At 46.4% G+C, this 16,267-nt stretch overlaps 1 protein-coding gene across 4 annotated transcripts in view; it reads left to right on the top strand.

Annotated features, from left to right (window-relative positions):
* Positions 1-273: 273 nt before the first annotated feature.
* lrrk1 (leucine-rich repeat kinase 1) overlaps positions 274-16,267 on the top strand; it is a 151,120-nt gene continuing 135,126 nt past the window's right edge. For 3 of the 4 annotated variants that reach the window (XM_069911448.1, XM_069911447.1, XM_069911444.1), the window contains exons 1-2: positions 274-358; positions 7,805-7,937. In XM_069911448.1, the coding sequence (XP_069767549.1) occupies positions 7,880-7,937 (58 nt within the window). In that variant the 5' untranslated portion in view covers positions 274-358; positions 7,805-7,879. Of the gene's footprint in view, positions 359-7,804; positions 7,938-16,267 lie in introns of those variants that run through there. The other variant, XM_069911450.1, reaches the window with a different exon arrangement.

Below are 16,267 nucleotides of genomic sequence, written 5' to 3'. Positions count from 1 at the left end.
TCACGACTCCGGTTTGATTGTGCAATGTGTTGTGCATTCGGAGTATGGCCCTGCCAGAATCCGGAGCAAGTCGTATTGTAGCCCGGTGATGGGGTGTTAGCACGGGCTATGAATGCGGGGCGGGTCCGGGTCCGGAGTCAGTCCCCGGTGGTCAGGGGAGGAACCAGAGTCAGACAGATCTGTGACCGCCCATTCTACCCAGGCAAACCTCCCCCCCCCCCCCCCCTCGTCCCTACAAAGCGCCTCCTCCTCCTCCCACGTTGCTCACCCACTTCCTCATTCCGCCCACCTGCCGCTTCGCTTCCAGCGGCTGAGCTGAGCTCAAGTCCCCGCTCGCTCCGCGGACTCAGCCCGACAGGTAAGCCGTCTGCCCACCTCCCACCCCTCCTCCTCCTCCTCCTCTCTCTCTCTCTCTCTCTCCCCCCCCCCTCCCCTCCCTCCCCTCCCTCCCCTCCCCTCCCTCCCCTCCCCTCCCTCCCCTCCCTCCCCTCCCTCCCCTCCCCTCCCTCCTCTCCCCCCTCTCCCCCCTCCCCTCCCTCCTCTTCCCCCTCTCCTCCCTCCTCTTCCCCCTCCCCTCCCTCCTCTCCCCCTCCCCTCCCTCCTCCTCTCTCTCTCTCTCTCCCTCCCCTCCCTCCTCTCCCCCCCCTCCCTCCTCTCCCCCCCTCCCCTCCCTCCTCTCCCCCTCCTCCCCTCCCTCCTCCTCTCTCCCCTCCCTCCTCCTCTCTCCCCTCCCTCCTCCTCTCTCCCCTCCCTCCTCCTCTCTCCCCTCCCTCCTCCTCTCTCCCCTCCCTCCTCCTCTCTCCCCTCCCTCCTCCTCTCTCCCCTCCCTCCTCCTCTCTCCCCTCCCTCCTCCTCTCTCCCCTCCCTCCTCCTCTCTCCCCTCCCTCCTCCTCTCTCCCCTCCCTCCTCCTCTCTCCCCTCCCTCCTCCTCTCTCCCCTCCCTCCTCCTCTCTCCCCTCCCCCTCCTCCTCCTCTTCTCCTTCCCTCCTCGGACCCTCACCATGGCCAGGTGTGTGGACACGTTGCCCGGCCCCTCTCCCCTTCCCCAGCCGGCGAGAGGGGGGTCCCGTGGCAGCCGCCCCAGACGCAAACTGCCGGGGGTGGGTTCGGACCCTTTTGGGGGCAGTTGGTGCAGTGCCCAGCACACTTCCCAGCAGGTCCATCCCTCTCCGCTGTCTGGGGGAGACTGTGCCGGAGAGTTGAGGCAATGCATAGCAAGAGCTGGATATAATTGGAGCCAAGCCAGAAGAGTCTGCGGATCCTGGGGTCGGGCGCAGGGCGCAGACGGGCTGGAGAAACTCGGCAGGACTCGCTATGTCCTTGGGGAAGTCGCAGGCTGTCAACGAAAGTCTGCAGGCGCTGTGGGCCCTTCAAGGATGAAGCAGAAACTCTCAGAAAGTTTCAGAATTCAGACAGTGCTGGCTCGGGAGGTATCCAGATCAACAAAAGGGGTGAATTGGATGTGATAGGGGACCAGGGAAGAGTTTTTCATGTCTGTGCAAAAGGATTCAGGGAAGGGAGAGAGGCAGAGCTGGGGGAAAGGTGGGGGGTGACGATATTAATACCATCCTGTTGGAGGATGCCCAGTCAGAAGTTGAGGTGTTGTTCCTCCAATTTCTGGGGGGGGGGGGGGTGGTCTCAGTCTGGCGGTGCATGAGACCGTGGGCGGATGCGCCAGCAAAGGAATGGGCCGGCGAATCGGGGTGGGGTGGGGCCACAGGGAGGTCCGCGCTGTTGCGGCGGACAGAGTCGAGGTGCTCAGAGAAGCAATCTCCCAGCCTCTCCGGCGGAGAGGGAACCGCAACGGTGACCCCTGCGGATTGGGGAAGAACTCGGGGCCCTGAATGGCGGTGAGGGAGGAAGTGTGGGCTAAATTGGATCATCTTGCTTCATTCTGGGAGGGCGTGTTTCAGACTCGAGCCGTTTCCGTTGGCGATCTGGGAACACGGTTCGCCGCCTGAATCAAAAGGTGGTGTAGGTGTTCGCAGCTTCTTTCCCCCACCTGTATCCACCTATTAAAACGCGCAGAAATGCTGGAGGAACTCAGCCGGTCTCGCAGCCTCCGTAGAAGCTAAAGACAATCAACGTGTTTATCTCCCGTGGACACAGCGAGACCAGCTGAATTCCTCCAACATTTCTGTGTGTTTTTTTTACTACAATCACAGCGTCTGCAGACTTCTGTGATTCGCTCTGTGCCTCTGCTCCTCCCACCCACATTTTCTCCCTTTATTTCTGGATCCCTGAAAAGGGCTTAGGTCCCAAACGTTAGCCTTTTTCAGGTGGCCAAAATACCCGACTGTAAAGCCGCCTATTCTACCCCAATACAGTGTCGGGTGGCCACCTGAAAGTGGAGAACCTGGCCAAGGAGGAGCACTTACCTAATCCTCCTTGGGTAGGTATATTCTTCGGCTCAGACAATCCCCCCGTTGCACCTGAAAGCAGCAGCGGGACCTCGGCCACAGTCCAAAGGAGCCAGCGTTCGCTCAGATGCGGATGACCTTCAGCCGGCACGTTCAAGTGACCGAAAGGCGTCTTCTCCACAGCCTCCTGAACGCCCCAGCTGCACTCCCACCACCCCCCCCAGCCACGTGTGCTGGCGCATTATATGCGTCCGAGCGCCTGCCTTTTACTTCCTGCATGACCTGCTGAGTTTCTCCAGCGCTTTTGTGCACTGAAGAGTTGTTCTATTGCCGGGCGCGTAGATTCAAAACCAATTGTAGTCTGCAGACGTGGTGATTGAAGTAGAAGCACGACGCTGGAGAAATTCAGCAGGTCAAACAACGTATGTTATGCAGCCAAGATAAAGATACATATCGTCATCTCTCAGACCCCTATTTCCCACAGCAGCAGCTGGGAGCAAGTCCATGAAAACCTGGGACCAGCATCGATGTTACAGGTGTCCCCGCGGGAGCCAGAGTCCCAGCCGGTGTACACCAGTGAAGGGCCCTCCTTGTTGTGCAGGAGTGCCTGACTTCCATTCATTGGGCAGCCTGTAGGCTGAACCTCTGCACATCAGCGGGTGGGTAAGAGGAATACGCTGGAAGTTGGAGGGAGAGAGAGAAATAGAACAGTGCAGTAAATGGGCCTTTCGGCCCTTCTAGTCTGTGCAAACTATTACTCCGTCCCACTAACCTTCACCCAGTCCATGCCCCTCCCATCCATGTACCTGTCAATTTTTTTTAACGTGAAAATCAAACCCGCACTTATACTTTAGCTGGCAACTCGTTCCACATTCCTAGCATTCTCTGTGTGAAGTTTCCTAATGTTCTGCCTAAATGTTTCCCCTTTCGCCCTTAACCCATGTCCTTTGTATCTCACCTACCCTCAGTGGAAAAAGCTGACCTTCATTTACTCTGTCTATACCCCTCATCATTTTAATTGTCAAATCTCCCCTCACTTATCTATACTTCAGGGAATTTTTTTAAAAATTAGTGTTGATGGTAACATTTGTTCCATTCCAATGAGTTTCCAATTTCTTTCACATTTAGAGATTTTAGCACAGTGGAACCGTAGAACACAACATTACAGCGCAGAAACAGGCCCTTTGTCCCTTTCTAGTCTGTGCCGAACTATTATTCAGTCGAGTCCCACTGACCTGCCCCCCACCAGTCCATAGCCCTCCCATCCACGTGCCTGACCAAATTCACTACTGCAGCTGGAGGCTCGTTCCACACTCTCACCAGTCTCTGTGTGAAGAAACGACCCCAAAAGCTCCCCCTAAACTTTTCCCCCTTTCGCCCTTCACCCGTGAAAGAGGCAGGAGGATGGCAGCAGCAACAGTTAACATTTCTGATTCGTGCTGAAAGGCCAACAGCGAGAAATGTTATATCCATGTTGTTTCTCCAAATACTACTTGTGCACTGCTCTGAGTCCTGCTGATAACAGGAAATGTTTTCAGCCAGTGATTGTATACAAGCACAGTGCAAGCCCTCACGATGCTTTGCTGGCCTGTGTAAACCAATTTCACAACTATCTAATTTACCTCGCCCCATCCACGACCCTCTATTTTTCTTACGTTCTTGTGCCTATTATACCAGCCTCCACCACCACACCTGGCAATGCATTCCAGGCACCCACCACTCATTTAAAAAAAAAAAAAAAAAATTCTGATATCTCCCCAGAACTTTCCTCCACTCAACGTAAACGGAATATTTTATGTACTTTTGTGCTCCGAACATAAACTCAAAAAAATGATTATTTGGTTAATATCTGTTGTAGTATGTGGGATCTTACTGGACAGAAATTCCCTGGTATGGTTTCCAGAAGTATTTTGATTGGTTGACGGGGAAGGAGTGAGGGTACTGGCAAGGCAAGTGTAGTGGTGTCGTCAAATTGGCTCTGTGAAGGTGTTGGTCAGCTATGTGACAGATTCTTCAACGGGTGCAGTGAAGCAGAAGTTCCAGAATTCAAGTTTATTATTTGACTGTATTTAACCAGATGAAGCAACTTCCACCCACTTTTTTTTTTGCCCTGCACTTCCAGCCTCTGTCACCTGAAATTTGAAGTATGCACCAATGGGACAACTCCCTTTATTTATCATGCCTGAATCTGCCATGATCTTATCCACCTCTATCAAATCTCTTCACCACTTTTGTTGAAAGAAGAACAATTCTAGGCCCTCCAATCTAACTTTGCCCTCATCCCTGGATCCATGCCAGTTTCAATGGTGCTGAGGTGGAAATGGTAGGAGAGCTTGGAGGCTTTTTGGATGTAAGCTGTCTCTTCTGGTCTAATCACATTGAAGGTACAACAGCCAAGATAATGCATCAATGCCTCTACTCCCTTCAAACACAAGGGGAATTCATATGCCCCCAGTGACTCTTGCCTCATCTTGATAGATGCATCGTCGGAAGCATCCTGTCCATAGGCGTCACAGATTCGTACAGGAAGTGCTCTGCTGTAAGAAATTGAGGAGAGTTGTGAAATATAGCGTAGACCAGCCATTCTCAATAGGGTACATTTAATAAAAGCCTTGTTTTCACCTCGCGTAACACAAATTTTTGCATGCGTTTTATGTTGTTGGTAGAAGTACGGAAGAAATCAACTAAACTGGACTGCTTCACAGGGAAGGGGACCCATAAACTTTGAGCAAACTCCTAAGTGTGGGGGGGGGGGGGGGGGGGGGGATGGGTGGGGAACATAGCCGAACAAGGATTGAGAATGGCTGGGTTAGACCATCATCCAAGCCATCGATTCTGCTTAGAAAAACAGCCAAAATACGAAAAGACCCACCCCACTCCGGTCACACCTCTCTTTTTCCCCATCCAATCGAGCAGAAGATACATGAGTATGAAACATGTACCACCAGGATCAAGGACAGTTTCTTTCCCACTGCTTTCAGGCTAATGTACCCGTCTTTAGGAAAATGATACAGTCCTTGCATTGCATTATTTCTCCATAACTTTACATATGTACTACCTGTCATACTCAAGGAGAGGCTGACTTGACTACATTCCACACAAAACAATTTTTCTTGGTACATGTGACAATAAACAATTATTTAATTATCTTTAGGACCTTCACATTCTTTCATTCCAGAATAGGATGGAGTACTTCAGTCATGGCCGAATGAAACCTCTCTGTCCTGAGCTGCATTAAAAACATCATACAGTACATCACCGATGATCCAAAAACCACTTAACCAAAATCCTCAGTTATCCAAAACATTGAAAGTTGAAAAAAATGATCTTTTCTTAAATTTATGCATTTATTGTAGCGCTCGCGCTACGTGAGTATGGAGCAGACCGACACGCATACCAAAGCCTTGAGGTCGAGACTGCTTTACTTCACTGGCCATCGTGTTTACATGGGCCCCAGGCACTGGCGTCAGGGCACCTTGTCACTGGAGTGCCGACCCGGGATTGGCCGGCGTTCCCGGAACAGCTTGCTCTCTTCCTGCCGTGTGGGAGGTCACCTGGGACGACGTCGGGCAACCAGGTCCGCGTGGCCACCGCGTTCGTCGCCTGTTTTGTGGCAGTCCGCGTCTCCGTGTGCGGGCCACTATATTGTCTTATTTTGCAAGTAGAGATCACATTTTTTTGGTAAGAATGAAACATTATTTTTTTTTAAATAATTTTTTATTTTTCACACTATGAACCAATGTTTCTCATTAAATTTACACAGTGGTCTTTTCTCCCTTTTTTTCCCCTTTCCCTCCCTCCCCTCTACCCACCTCCCTCCAAAACCCATAAATATTCAACACAATAAAACCACAAAACAATATCTTCACACAAAGGAAAATAAACAAGAAAAATGCATCATCTATTTATTACACAATGAATCTAGTTGTTTTGTTGTCTTATCATTTTCATTCTCATTTTAGGGGATGGAGGTCGTAGGTAAGCCCGCTCTGATATGTTCCATGTACGGTTCCCAAATTTGTTCAAACGTTGTGACTTTATTTTTTAAATTATATGTTATTTTTTCCAATGGAATACATTTATTTATTTCCATGTACTCATGCTCTCTTCCATTTTCCAAGTTGACATTATACATTTTTTTTCTACTGCTAAGGCTATCATAATGAATTTTTTTGCGCTTTTTCCAATTTGAGGCTTAATTCTTTATTTCTTATGTTACTTAAAAGAAAGATCTCTGGATTAGCCTGGCAACTTAAAACAGAACAAGCTAAAAGACCAATACTGGCATCAAGTGATGCCAGTTCATAATACTTTTGCTTTGTTTTCATTATGTTCTTCTCCACCTTGTACATTTGTAATGTTACGTATTTAATTTTTTTGTCCGCCAATTCTCTCCTTTTCATTATATCATCCCTTTTTACTAATTCCTTTTCTGTACTTACTATCTCCCTTTCCAACTGCTCTATTTCCCAATTATAATCCTTTTTCATCTTAGTCACATAGCTTATTATCTGCCCTCTAATGGAGGCTTTCATTGCGTCCCATAATATAAATTTGTCTTTCACCGATCCTGTGTTGAAACATTATTTCATGCTTGAAAACCTTCCATTGTTTATTCTTGTTTTTAACCACTGATACAAATATTCTGCAGATGGTACTGGGCTGCTTAAAGCAATTTCTTAATTATCCGAAAAATCCAGTTAACCGAAAAAAACGTCTGGTCCCAAGCATTTGAAATTATCGGAAAAGTACTGTAACATAAAGGGTCATGTGCTCTTTAAAGGCCAACCCAGCTTCATCCCACCTGCCAGCATTGGGGCCAGAGCCCTGGTGGTCATGCGCTGATGGATTCTGCCTTCCAGCTGTGCCCTCCAGAACCCTAGCTACCCTCTGGGTGAAAAACATTTTCTTTTCTCCCAAATAATCCTCAGGTTTTTCACTCATCTGATGATGAAACTAGCTCCTCTTTTACTCCATCTAGGCCCTGTACAATGTTATTTTAGACATTCAGCACGGTAACAGGCCATTTTGGCCCCCGAGTCCATGCCGCCCCTTTTTACTCCCCATTAATCTACATCTCTGGTATGTTTTGAACTGATGGGAGGAAACCGGAGCCCCCCCCCTCCCCGGGGAAAGCCCACGCAAGCACGGGGAGAGCGTGTAAACTCCTTACAGACTGCACTGGATTCGAACCCCATTCCTGATCGCTGGTGCTGCAACGGCGTCGTGGTAACTGCTACGCCAACCATTGGGCCCAACTGTGAACCAGGTAGAGGGGAAGCATGATCCCCACAGGCAGAGGATTGGTAGATGCCACACAAGGGGAAATAAAGGGAAGGAAACCAAGGTGGAGTGGGTGATTAGGAGACATCAGCTGGTGATGCTGGGATTGGTACCGAAAATCTAACCCGTAAAAGTAAAGAGCATTTTTGCTTTTTAAACAGGGAGATTATTGCAGTAAGACGATGATAACAATGAACTGAGGACGCACTGGTTTCACCTCGAAGATCACTGCCAAGATGTACTGGGATGTCAGCCATGAAGACACCAGTGAGGACAACGTGGCTCAGCAAATGGGTAAATGGAATCTCTTTGAAAACATGAATATAATGTGTTGGTATTTCAAAATACAACGTTTAAATATTTGCATTATTATCAGAACTGATTAATTGTGGAAGAGAAATTTCATTTGGATCATTTGGCTTCTGTCCTGTGCTATGAGCCCAGAGGACTCATAAACCCAGCAGCAATAGATATTCACCAAGACTAATGGTTACTTAAACAAAAGTTGCTTTTAATGATCTTTAAATATGAAAACAGAGTCAAACTTTAACTTATCATTATTAACTTAATTAACCTAACTTAACCCCCTTCTAATTCTAAGCGCATGTGTGTGTGCAAGTTCAGAAAAGTTCTTTGGTTCACAGTCCAATCTCACTTCTCATTCCTCCAAGTTCACTGGTTGCAGCCAATTCTTATACTGTGCACAGAATTTTACATTTATAAAGTTCACCAGGCTTTGGTACTTGAAAGTTAAATGGTTACCGCTCAGGAAGGTTCTTGTCGGTTTTCAGAGAGAGATTTGTTGTTCCAGGACACCCACAACTGATGTACTTCCAACAGCCACTCCAGTGACCTGCTGACGAAACTTGCCCCTTCAGGGTTCTCCAGATGATAACCTTTTTCTTTCAGGCCACCATAGAGTTCCTTTTTGTTTCTCTTATTCCAAGTGAAACGTTAGACAGCCAGTCCTCTCCTCTTGCATGAACCACAAGGGCTTTGACCAGGCCATCTTCCAAAAGGGGACTTTCCATAAGCTTATCAGCTTTTCCTGTTCCAGTCCCAGCTGCTGTCTGCTGGGTGTAACACCGTACAAGTCATCTTGGTGTCTTCCTCTCCCGCTCTCTCTCTGAGAGAAAGCCTCTCGCTCTCTGAGAGAAAGCCTCTGACTCTCTCTACTTGCAAAACCACATGATCCTCTTAGAACAGCAAGCTCTCTTCCAGACAGAAGCAGCTCTGACATGCTCTGCCATCTGTTGCCTTTTGTAAATAGCAATCCATTAGTGAAGTCTCTTGAGCACTCTTCAAAGCTCTTGCAAAAGCTGTGAGGCCCTGACATGTTTAGCATTAGCAGAGCTCCAGTACTTCAAATAAGATCTGTTTTAAAGACCTACACTAACAAACTTTTCCCAATTTATCACCCCCCCCAAAAAATAGCTAAACACTCTGTCACACCTGTCACTAGACCTTCTCAGTCTTGACATCCTTATTGACTGTGAGTGGAGATAATCTATCACTTCCATAAGAAATAGGCTGCTCAGCTCATCAAGTACTCCCCATTATTTAATCAATTTTCCCACCTGGCCTTCTCCCCTTTACCTTGATGCCCTGGCGAATCAAGAACCTGTCTCTGCCTTGAATACACCCAATGACTTGACCTCCACAACCGCCTGCGGCAACAGGTTCTGCAAATTTCCTTCCTTCTCTAACAGCAACTCCTTCCACACATTGCCCATCATTTGGTTGGTGTGGCACCTCAGTGAAATAAAAATCATGTCCCAGTTAAAAACTGGGCAGGAGGGAGGATTATTGGTTTGGACTTGGGTGGAGTTGATGATTTCTGTACTCAAATTGTCAACTGTCAAGATTTAGTATTCTATCTAGATAATTGGAAATGTCCAAATCAGACTGCATTTGTTCCCTGGCTCTGGAAACCTGCTGTACTGCTTTGGGGTAAAGGGAGGAGGGGATGTATTGAGAATTGTAGCAAATTAACATGCAGGAAAGTAGGTTGCTTTTGTCGAGATGATTGTCCTTGAAATAATATGTTGCAATAAACAGAACTTCAAGTTCATTACCACCTGCCTGTCAGGCAAAACAAGTTTCTCCAGCCCACGATGCGCACAGAATCAGAAAACAGAATCAAAATTTATTCTCATGAACATGTCACAGAATTTGCTGTTTGGTGGCACAATCACAGTGCCAAATAGTTGCTAGAAATTAGATTTAAAAATATGTAATAATAAGAGGAGAAAGTAAGATAGATCATTGTCCGTTCAGAAATCCGATGGCGGAGGGGAAGAAGCTGTCCTTGCGCCGCTGGGGTTTCGTCTTCAGGCTCTTGTACCTCCTTCCTGATGGTAGCAGTGTGAAAAGGGCCTGGTCTGGCTGGTGAGGGTCCTAAGGTTTCTCGTTGATATCCTCGATAGGGCGACAACTGGTGCCCGTGATATCCTGGCTGAGTTCACAACACTCTAGTGTTTTTTTTTTCCCTATCCTGTGCCTTAACACCTCCATACCAGTCAGAACCAGACCGAATGCTCTCCGTGGTACACCTGTAGAAATTTACAAGAGGCTTTTTGTGTCCTCAACCCCCTCACAAAATACAGCAGCTGGTGAGCCTTCTTCTTGATTGCATCAACGTGGAGGGTCCAGGACAGATTCTTTGAAATTCTTGACCCTCTCCGCTGCTAGCCCCTTGATGAAGACTGGTTCCTGTTCTCCTGATTTCCTCCTGAACTCCACAATCAGTTCCTGAGTTTTGCTGATGTTGAGTTCAAGCTTGTTATTGTGACTGCAATCATCTCTCTCTCCTGTATGCTTCCTAATTCCCATTGTGATTCTGCCAACACATGCACGTACAATACCTGGTCACACCTATATACAAAAAAAAACCATTTTAAATATTTTGGGATGATTTACTCAGTTATAGGATACCATTCATTGGGCTCACAGCTACTTCTGATTTTGATGCTTCTGTACGTTCGGTGTACTTGTCAGGGAAAACATGCATGCAGCACGGTAACAGGCCCTTTCAGCCCACAAGCCCGTGTCACCCAATTAACCTACAGCCCCCGGTAGGTTTTGAACAGTGGGAGGAAACTGGAGGCCCCCCGGAGGAAACCTACGCAGGCATAGGGAAAACGTACAAACTCTTTGCAGACAGCACTGACTGTGACCACCTCTTTGCGAGCTTCAGTGAATGAGGGAAAGAAAAGATGTATTGTCTGTAGCCTGGAAATTTCATCCTTCTGTCCTGTCCTGATAACAAGGCGACTAAGTCCGGAAGACCTCTTCCCAATTATTGAGTTTTTTAACTCTTTCATATATCATATAATCATTCACGGAGTGGAAACAGGCCATGTCGGCCTTTCAAGTCCCACCTGTTCAATAGAACAATTCCACTAGCTCAAACCTACTGCTCTCTGAACATGTTTTGTTTCCCATAAGTAAGAAAACAGGGAGTTGTGAAAACTATTCATATGAAAGGATATTTCTCTGGAAGCAACTTGACAATGATTAGTGAACTTTGGCTCAGTCTCTCACATCTTAACTTTAGTGTAATATTTTCGATCTAAATTATTTTACTAACATTGAAATATAAGTTTTACATATAAAGATTTTGGGGACTTGATAATTGACTCCAGCTGAAAACAGCCAATTCTTTCATTTCAAGAGACATGAACTAATAATTTACTAATATCCTGTGCAGTATTTGTGGATAGTACGGGACTTCCCTACCCATCCCCACTAACAAAAATAACTTCCCATTCTCCACCATGATTGCACAGATAAATAACAGCACTGATCTTTTGGAGTTAAATGAGAAAATCGCCAACTACATTCTCAAGGAAAGGCTCAAGGCGTGAAATGCCGATGGGTTTTTATTTCCTCTGGATGCTGCGTGGCATGCTGGGTGTCTCCAGCGCTCTCCTGCACCATAACATTTGTCACTTTCCTTCACTGACATTCATTTAATGAAGTGCCTGGTTTCGCCAGATCTGAAACCTCGTGCTTCCTCCCCATTGAAACCGAGGAGGCCATTCAGTCCCTCAACTCTGCTACACCATTCAGTATATAGCTGAACACTCATATTAAAACCATGACCCCACTCTCCTGTACCCCTGGATGAAATGTGACCATTTCCTTCTTAGATATAGTCAAGGGTTTGTCCTTGGTGTTAGAAAATTCCATGGGTTTACACAAGGTGAAGGATTGCACATTTGAGTTCTGAATGCCTTAAAATTGTGACCCTAAGTTCCTGATGCCCCAGTTAGCAAAACCATCCAGCCCACTGTGCCCTGTAAAACTTGTATGCCGTACAATGAAATTTCATCTCCTGTACTCGACCCAATTAATCCTCATGCAACAGTTCTGTTGTTCCAGGAGTCAGTTTGTTGAATCGTGTGTGTGTGTGTGTGTGTGTGTGTCTATGGGAATTGGTAGATGCCAGATAAGTTAATTTGCTGTTTGCTTGAGATTGCATGTTGTGAAGATTGATGAACTGACATCTGGGGGTGCCAATTTTAACCTTTTGTATTTATTTTCTGTGAATTTTTTGCCAGTTGTTTGAAGCTGCTGGTTGCATAAATTCCGGGTAACAGGAATTTTACTGTATTCAAACATTAGAAGACCAAAACTTTACATTATATTCCGGATATGGTCCCATCCATGGGCCTGTACAATTGAAAGCCATTCATGGTCTTTTGTTCAAATCCTCTTTCAATGACCCACAATCAGAATTTATTGTCATGAGCAAGTCACAAAATTCGGTGTTTGACTGAAGACTAATAAACCACTTGGTGTCCAAACTGCATGCTGTATCTGCGTGTTTGCCTTCAGTGACTTGTGTACAAGGCCACTCCAATTCTTTTGTATGTATTTCCCAATGTATCACTATTTAAATAATATTCATCTGGATAACGGTGAACTTATCCTCTGCACTTGCCAACTGTTCCAACTTTTCTAAATCACCTTTAAGCCCTTTGCATCATGGACACTGCCACCCAGTTTTGTGATTGTTGACCTATTTAGAAATATTGCATTCGGTTCTGTCTTCCAATTGTCGATATTTGTTTTGCATGTTCAAGCACTGATCCCTGTGGCACCCCACTGCCTCTCTGAAAATAAAGATTTATTCCTCCTTTCATGTCTGTCATCCATTTATTAATCCACGTCAGTTTGTTGCATACAGCACAGTAACAGGTCCTTCCAGCTCACAAGCCCATGCCAAAAGACACCAATGTACCTGCAACCCCCCCCCACCCAATACATTTTGAAGGGTGGGAGGAAAGGGGAGCTCTCCCCCCCACCCCGGAGGAAACCCACGCAGACACAGGGAGAGTGTACAAACACCTTACGGACCTGGCGCCGGGTCACTCGTGCTATAAAAGCATTCTGCTAACCCCCAACTCCGTGCTTTAATTTTAGAAACCATGAAAATAGTCGAAATAGGACATTCAATATGACTACATGGAACTACATAGCACTGTATTCACTTCTCTCCCTACATTCCTTGATGCTGTTTTGGAACCTCATACGTGGGGGTCTATTCAAGGTCTACTGAAAGTCCAACTAAACCCCCATCATCTGGCTTTCTCCCATCAGTTCTACCAACTACATTTTCAATTGGCAGAAGGTAGTCAGATTATGATCTCCCTTCCAATATGTTGACAACTTCCAAGTGTCCTGTTAACATAGTTTTTGTAACAAACTCTACGATTTTCTCAGCTGACTTCTTTAGGCTAATGGGTTTGTAGTTTCCTCTTCTCTCTTTGCCTTTTAAGAGAAAGGTTGCATTCTAATCTGCAGGAATGGTTCCAGAATCTATGGAATTTTGGAAGATCTATTACTTCCATGGCTCTTATATATTCCTCCCTAATTTTACATACACAAAATTTCCACCTGGTAGTTATGGAATGATCTGAATAAATTGCTCTCTATCTTGGAAGGAAGACAAACCCAGCATGAGTGAATTTAACCCATTTACCATTTGTCAATCTACTTGCTTCTGCTGGATGGAAAGTGTGTTCTGGGCCTTGAGTTCAAGCTTATGGCCACATGGATTGAAAGTGTAGTGATGGAGATTGTTTTCCGGGTAGACTAGTAGCTATCTTGTACATGGTACAAGAAGAAAGGCACAGTACAAAGAGGCATTGCAGAGAGAGTTCAGTTGGTAAGGGGTAATGGAATCATCATTGTGGGGTTCAGTCAAGACTCTGATAACGGCAGAAAAAAAATCTGACCTTGGGCCTGGTGGTGTGTGACCTAAGCCTTTTTCCTGATGGGCGAGGGTGAATGGAGGATGACTGGGGTGGGATGAGTCTTTTAATATGTTGCTTGCTTTTATAAGGCAGCAGGTATGGATGGAGTTGGTGGGGGGGGTCAGTGTATGATGGATTGAGCCACATTCCTGTGTTTCCTATGGACTCGGGTGGAGCAGTTCCTATCCCACGCAGTGATGTACCCAGACAGGATGTTTTCAGTGGTCCGCCTGTAGAAGTTGCTGAGGGAAGCTGGTGACGTGCCAACCTGCCTCGCGTTTTTGAGTAAGAATTGGTGCTGGTGTATTTTCTGACCACTCCACCAGTATGGTGGACTAGGGGAAGTCACTGGAGATATTTACCCCGGCATGAACAGACAAAAACAGTGAGGGGGAATTTCAAGAAGAGAAGCGAAGAGGAAGCTTAGAACTCGTAACATAGAGTCCCTGAGCACAATGTTAGTGCCATGTCAGGACAGGGCAAGGTGTATACCGTCTTCTTTATTTTTTTTATTTAGACATATAACACAGTAACAAGGCATATCAGCTCACGAGTCCGTGCCGCTCAATTTACCCCCCAATCAACCTACACCCCTCCCAGTATGTTTTTAAACAGTGGGAAGAAACCGGAGTCCCCGGTGAAAACCCACGCAGACACTGGGAGAACGTACAAACTCCTTACAAGCCCCTTTTACACTTGTGATCTACTAAATCGGCCGTTCGGTGTCCCGGATTAGGAATGGCGTTTTTGCTGTTCACACTTGACCACTCTTACGTGGGAGACTGCACACGTTCACACTTGCAAGGAGCTGTCCCCGAGGTTAGGACTACCTTCTACCAGTGACGTCAAGATGCATCGAGCGATGGTCTAAAACCTGATCAATGTTTTATGATCTCCTATTGGAACAAAATTAATTATGCATAATTATAACATAATTAAGCTTAATTTTAATATAATTATAACATAATTACAACAGCCCCTGTTGTTGTGTGGATCTATATAAACCTTTATAAGGGACCGTGGGGTAAGTGGGGACAATTTTTAAACAGCATGGGAAAGTTGGTAGCGGTATCACACACACTCTATAAATACCTTGGGAAAAAGTGATGGCAGGCCTGCCCTCCCAGAATGCCGTGTGGCAGAGGAAAGGCTGTATGCTCAACTGCATGTCTGGAGGGGTTTCTCTGCCGCACGGCATTCTGGGCAGTCAAGTCTGCCATCGCTTTTTCCCAAGGTCTTTATAAATTGTGCACCATAGCCCTAGCAACTTCCCCACGCTGTTTAAAAATTGTCCACAATTGCTGGTCCTGAACCTGGTGGTGCAAGCCTTGTGGCACCTACACCTCTTCCCTGACGGCAGCAGCGTGTGCTGTGTTTTGTGGATCCCTGATGATTGCTGCTGCTCTCCGACAGCAGCGTTCCCCTTAGATGATCTCGACAGTGAGGAGGATTTTGCCTGCAATGTCCGCTACCTTTTGCAGGGCTTTGCACTCGGGGGTATTGGTGTCTCCATACCCGGCCATGATGTATGATTCCATCTCCCACAACATGCCAGGGTGGAAAGTAACCTACCAATGGCGTTGGACATCCACTGGGGGAGCAGCTGTGGGAGTAATGAAAAGAGCAGCAAAGGGCCATTGATTAAATGCTAACTTTCCACAGGTCCTTCCTGATCTGCCAAGTGTTTCCAACATTTTACTTTGTCCATATTTCAGATTTCCAGTATTCTGCATTTTTTTTTCAGTTTCACCTTCAGTAGAACAAGTCCCTTCAACTTGTTGTCTGACTCGATGAGAAAACACTGCATCAGCTTCGCAAAACTCACTGGATGCCTGCCCCACTTATGCATGATAAAGAGTTGTCAGCCCATGTCCAATCCCAGAGCCATGAGTCTGCCTTGGGGGCTTGGGGGGGGGGGGGGGTGGATCCCAACAGGACCCTCTCCCGCTGCTCTTGCTGTTAAGCAAGCAGTTTGTTGGCATCAGATCATGCAAGCCTTTCAGTTAGTTCCTGGTTACAACTTCCCCTTTCAGTCTTTTGCAGTAACTAAAAGACTCAAATTGTTTTTTTTAAATAAAAAGCACACAACGATCGGATTTTTAAAAAAAAACAATGAAGTTCAGAGATGGGCCTGCAGGGCAATGATTTGTCTAGCAGGAAATTTCTATGGAATTGGTGGCTGTGACTGAAAAGTTGTTCTGAAGTATTTTGGAGACCTCAAGTTTGTTTTGCAGTATTTTGGAGAATAATTATAACTTCAGTAATGATTTTCCTGGAAGTTCAGTCACTTTTATGTTTAATATTGGAAAGAACCACTCCCTGACCAAATTTCATTCGACCCTGCTTTGGAAGTTTGTCCGAGGA

The sequence above is a fragment of the Narcine bancroftii genome, chromosome 14 (assembly GCF_036971445.1).
Source record: "Narcine bancroftii isolate sNarBan1 chromosome 14, sNarBan1.hap1, whole genome shotgun sequence".
Lineage (NCBI taxonomy): Eukaryota > Metazoa > Chordata > Chondrichthyes > Torpediniformes > Narcinidae > Narcine > Narcine bancroftii.
The sequence above is the reverse complement of the archived record's forward strand: the minus strand, read 5'-3'. Positions and strand labels throughout refer to the sequence as shown.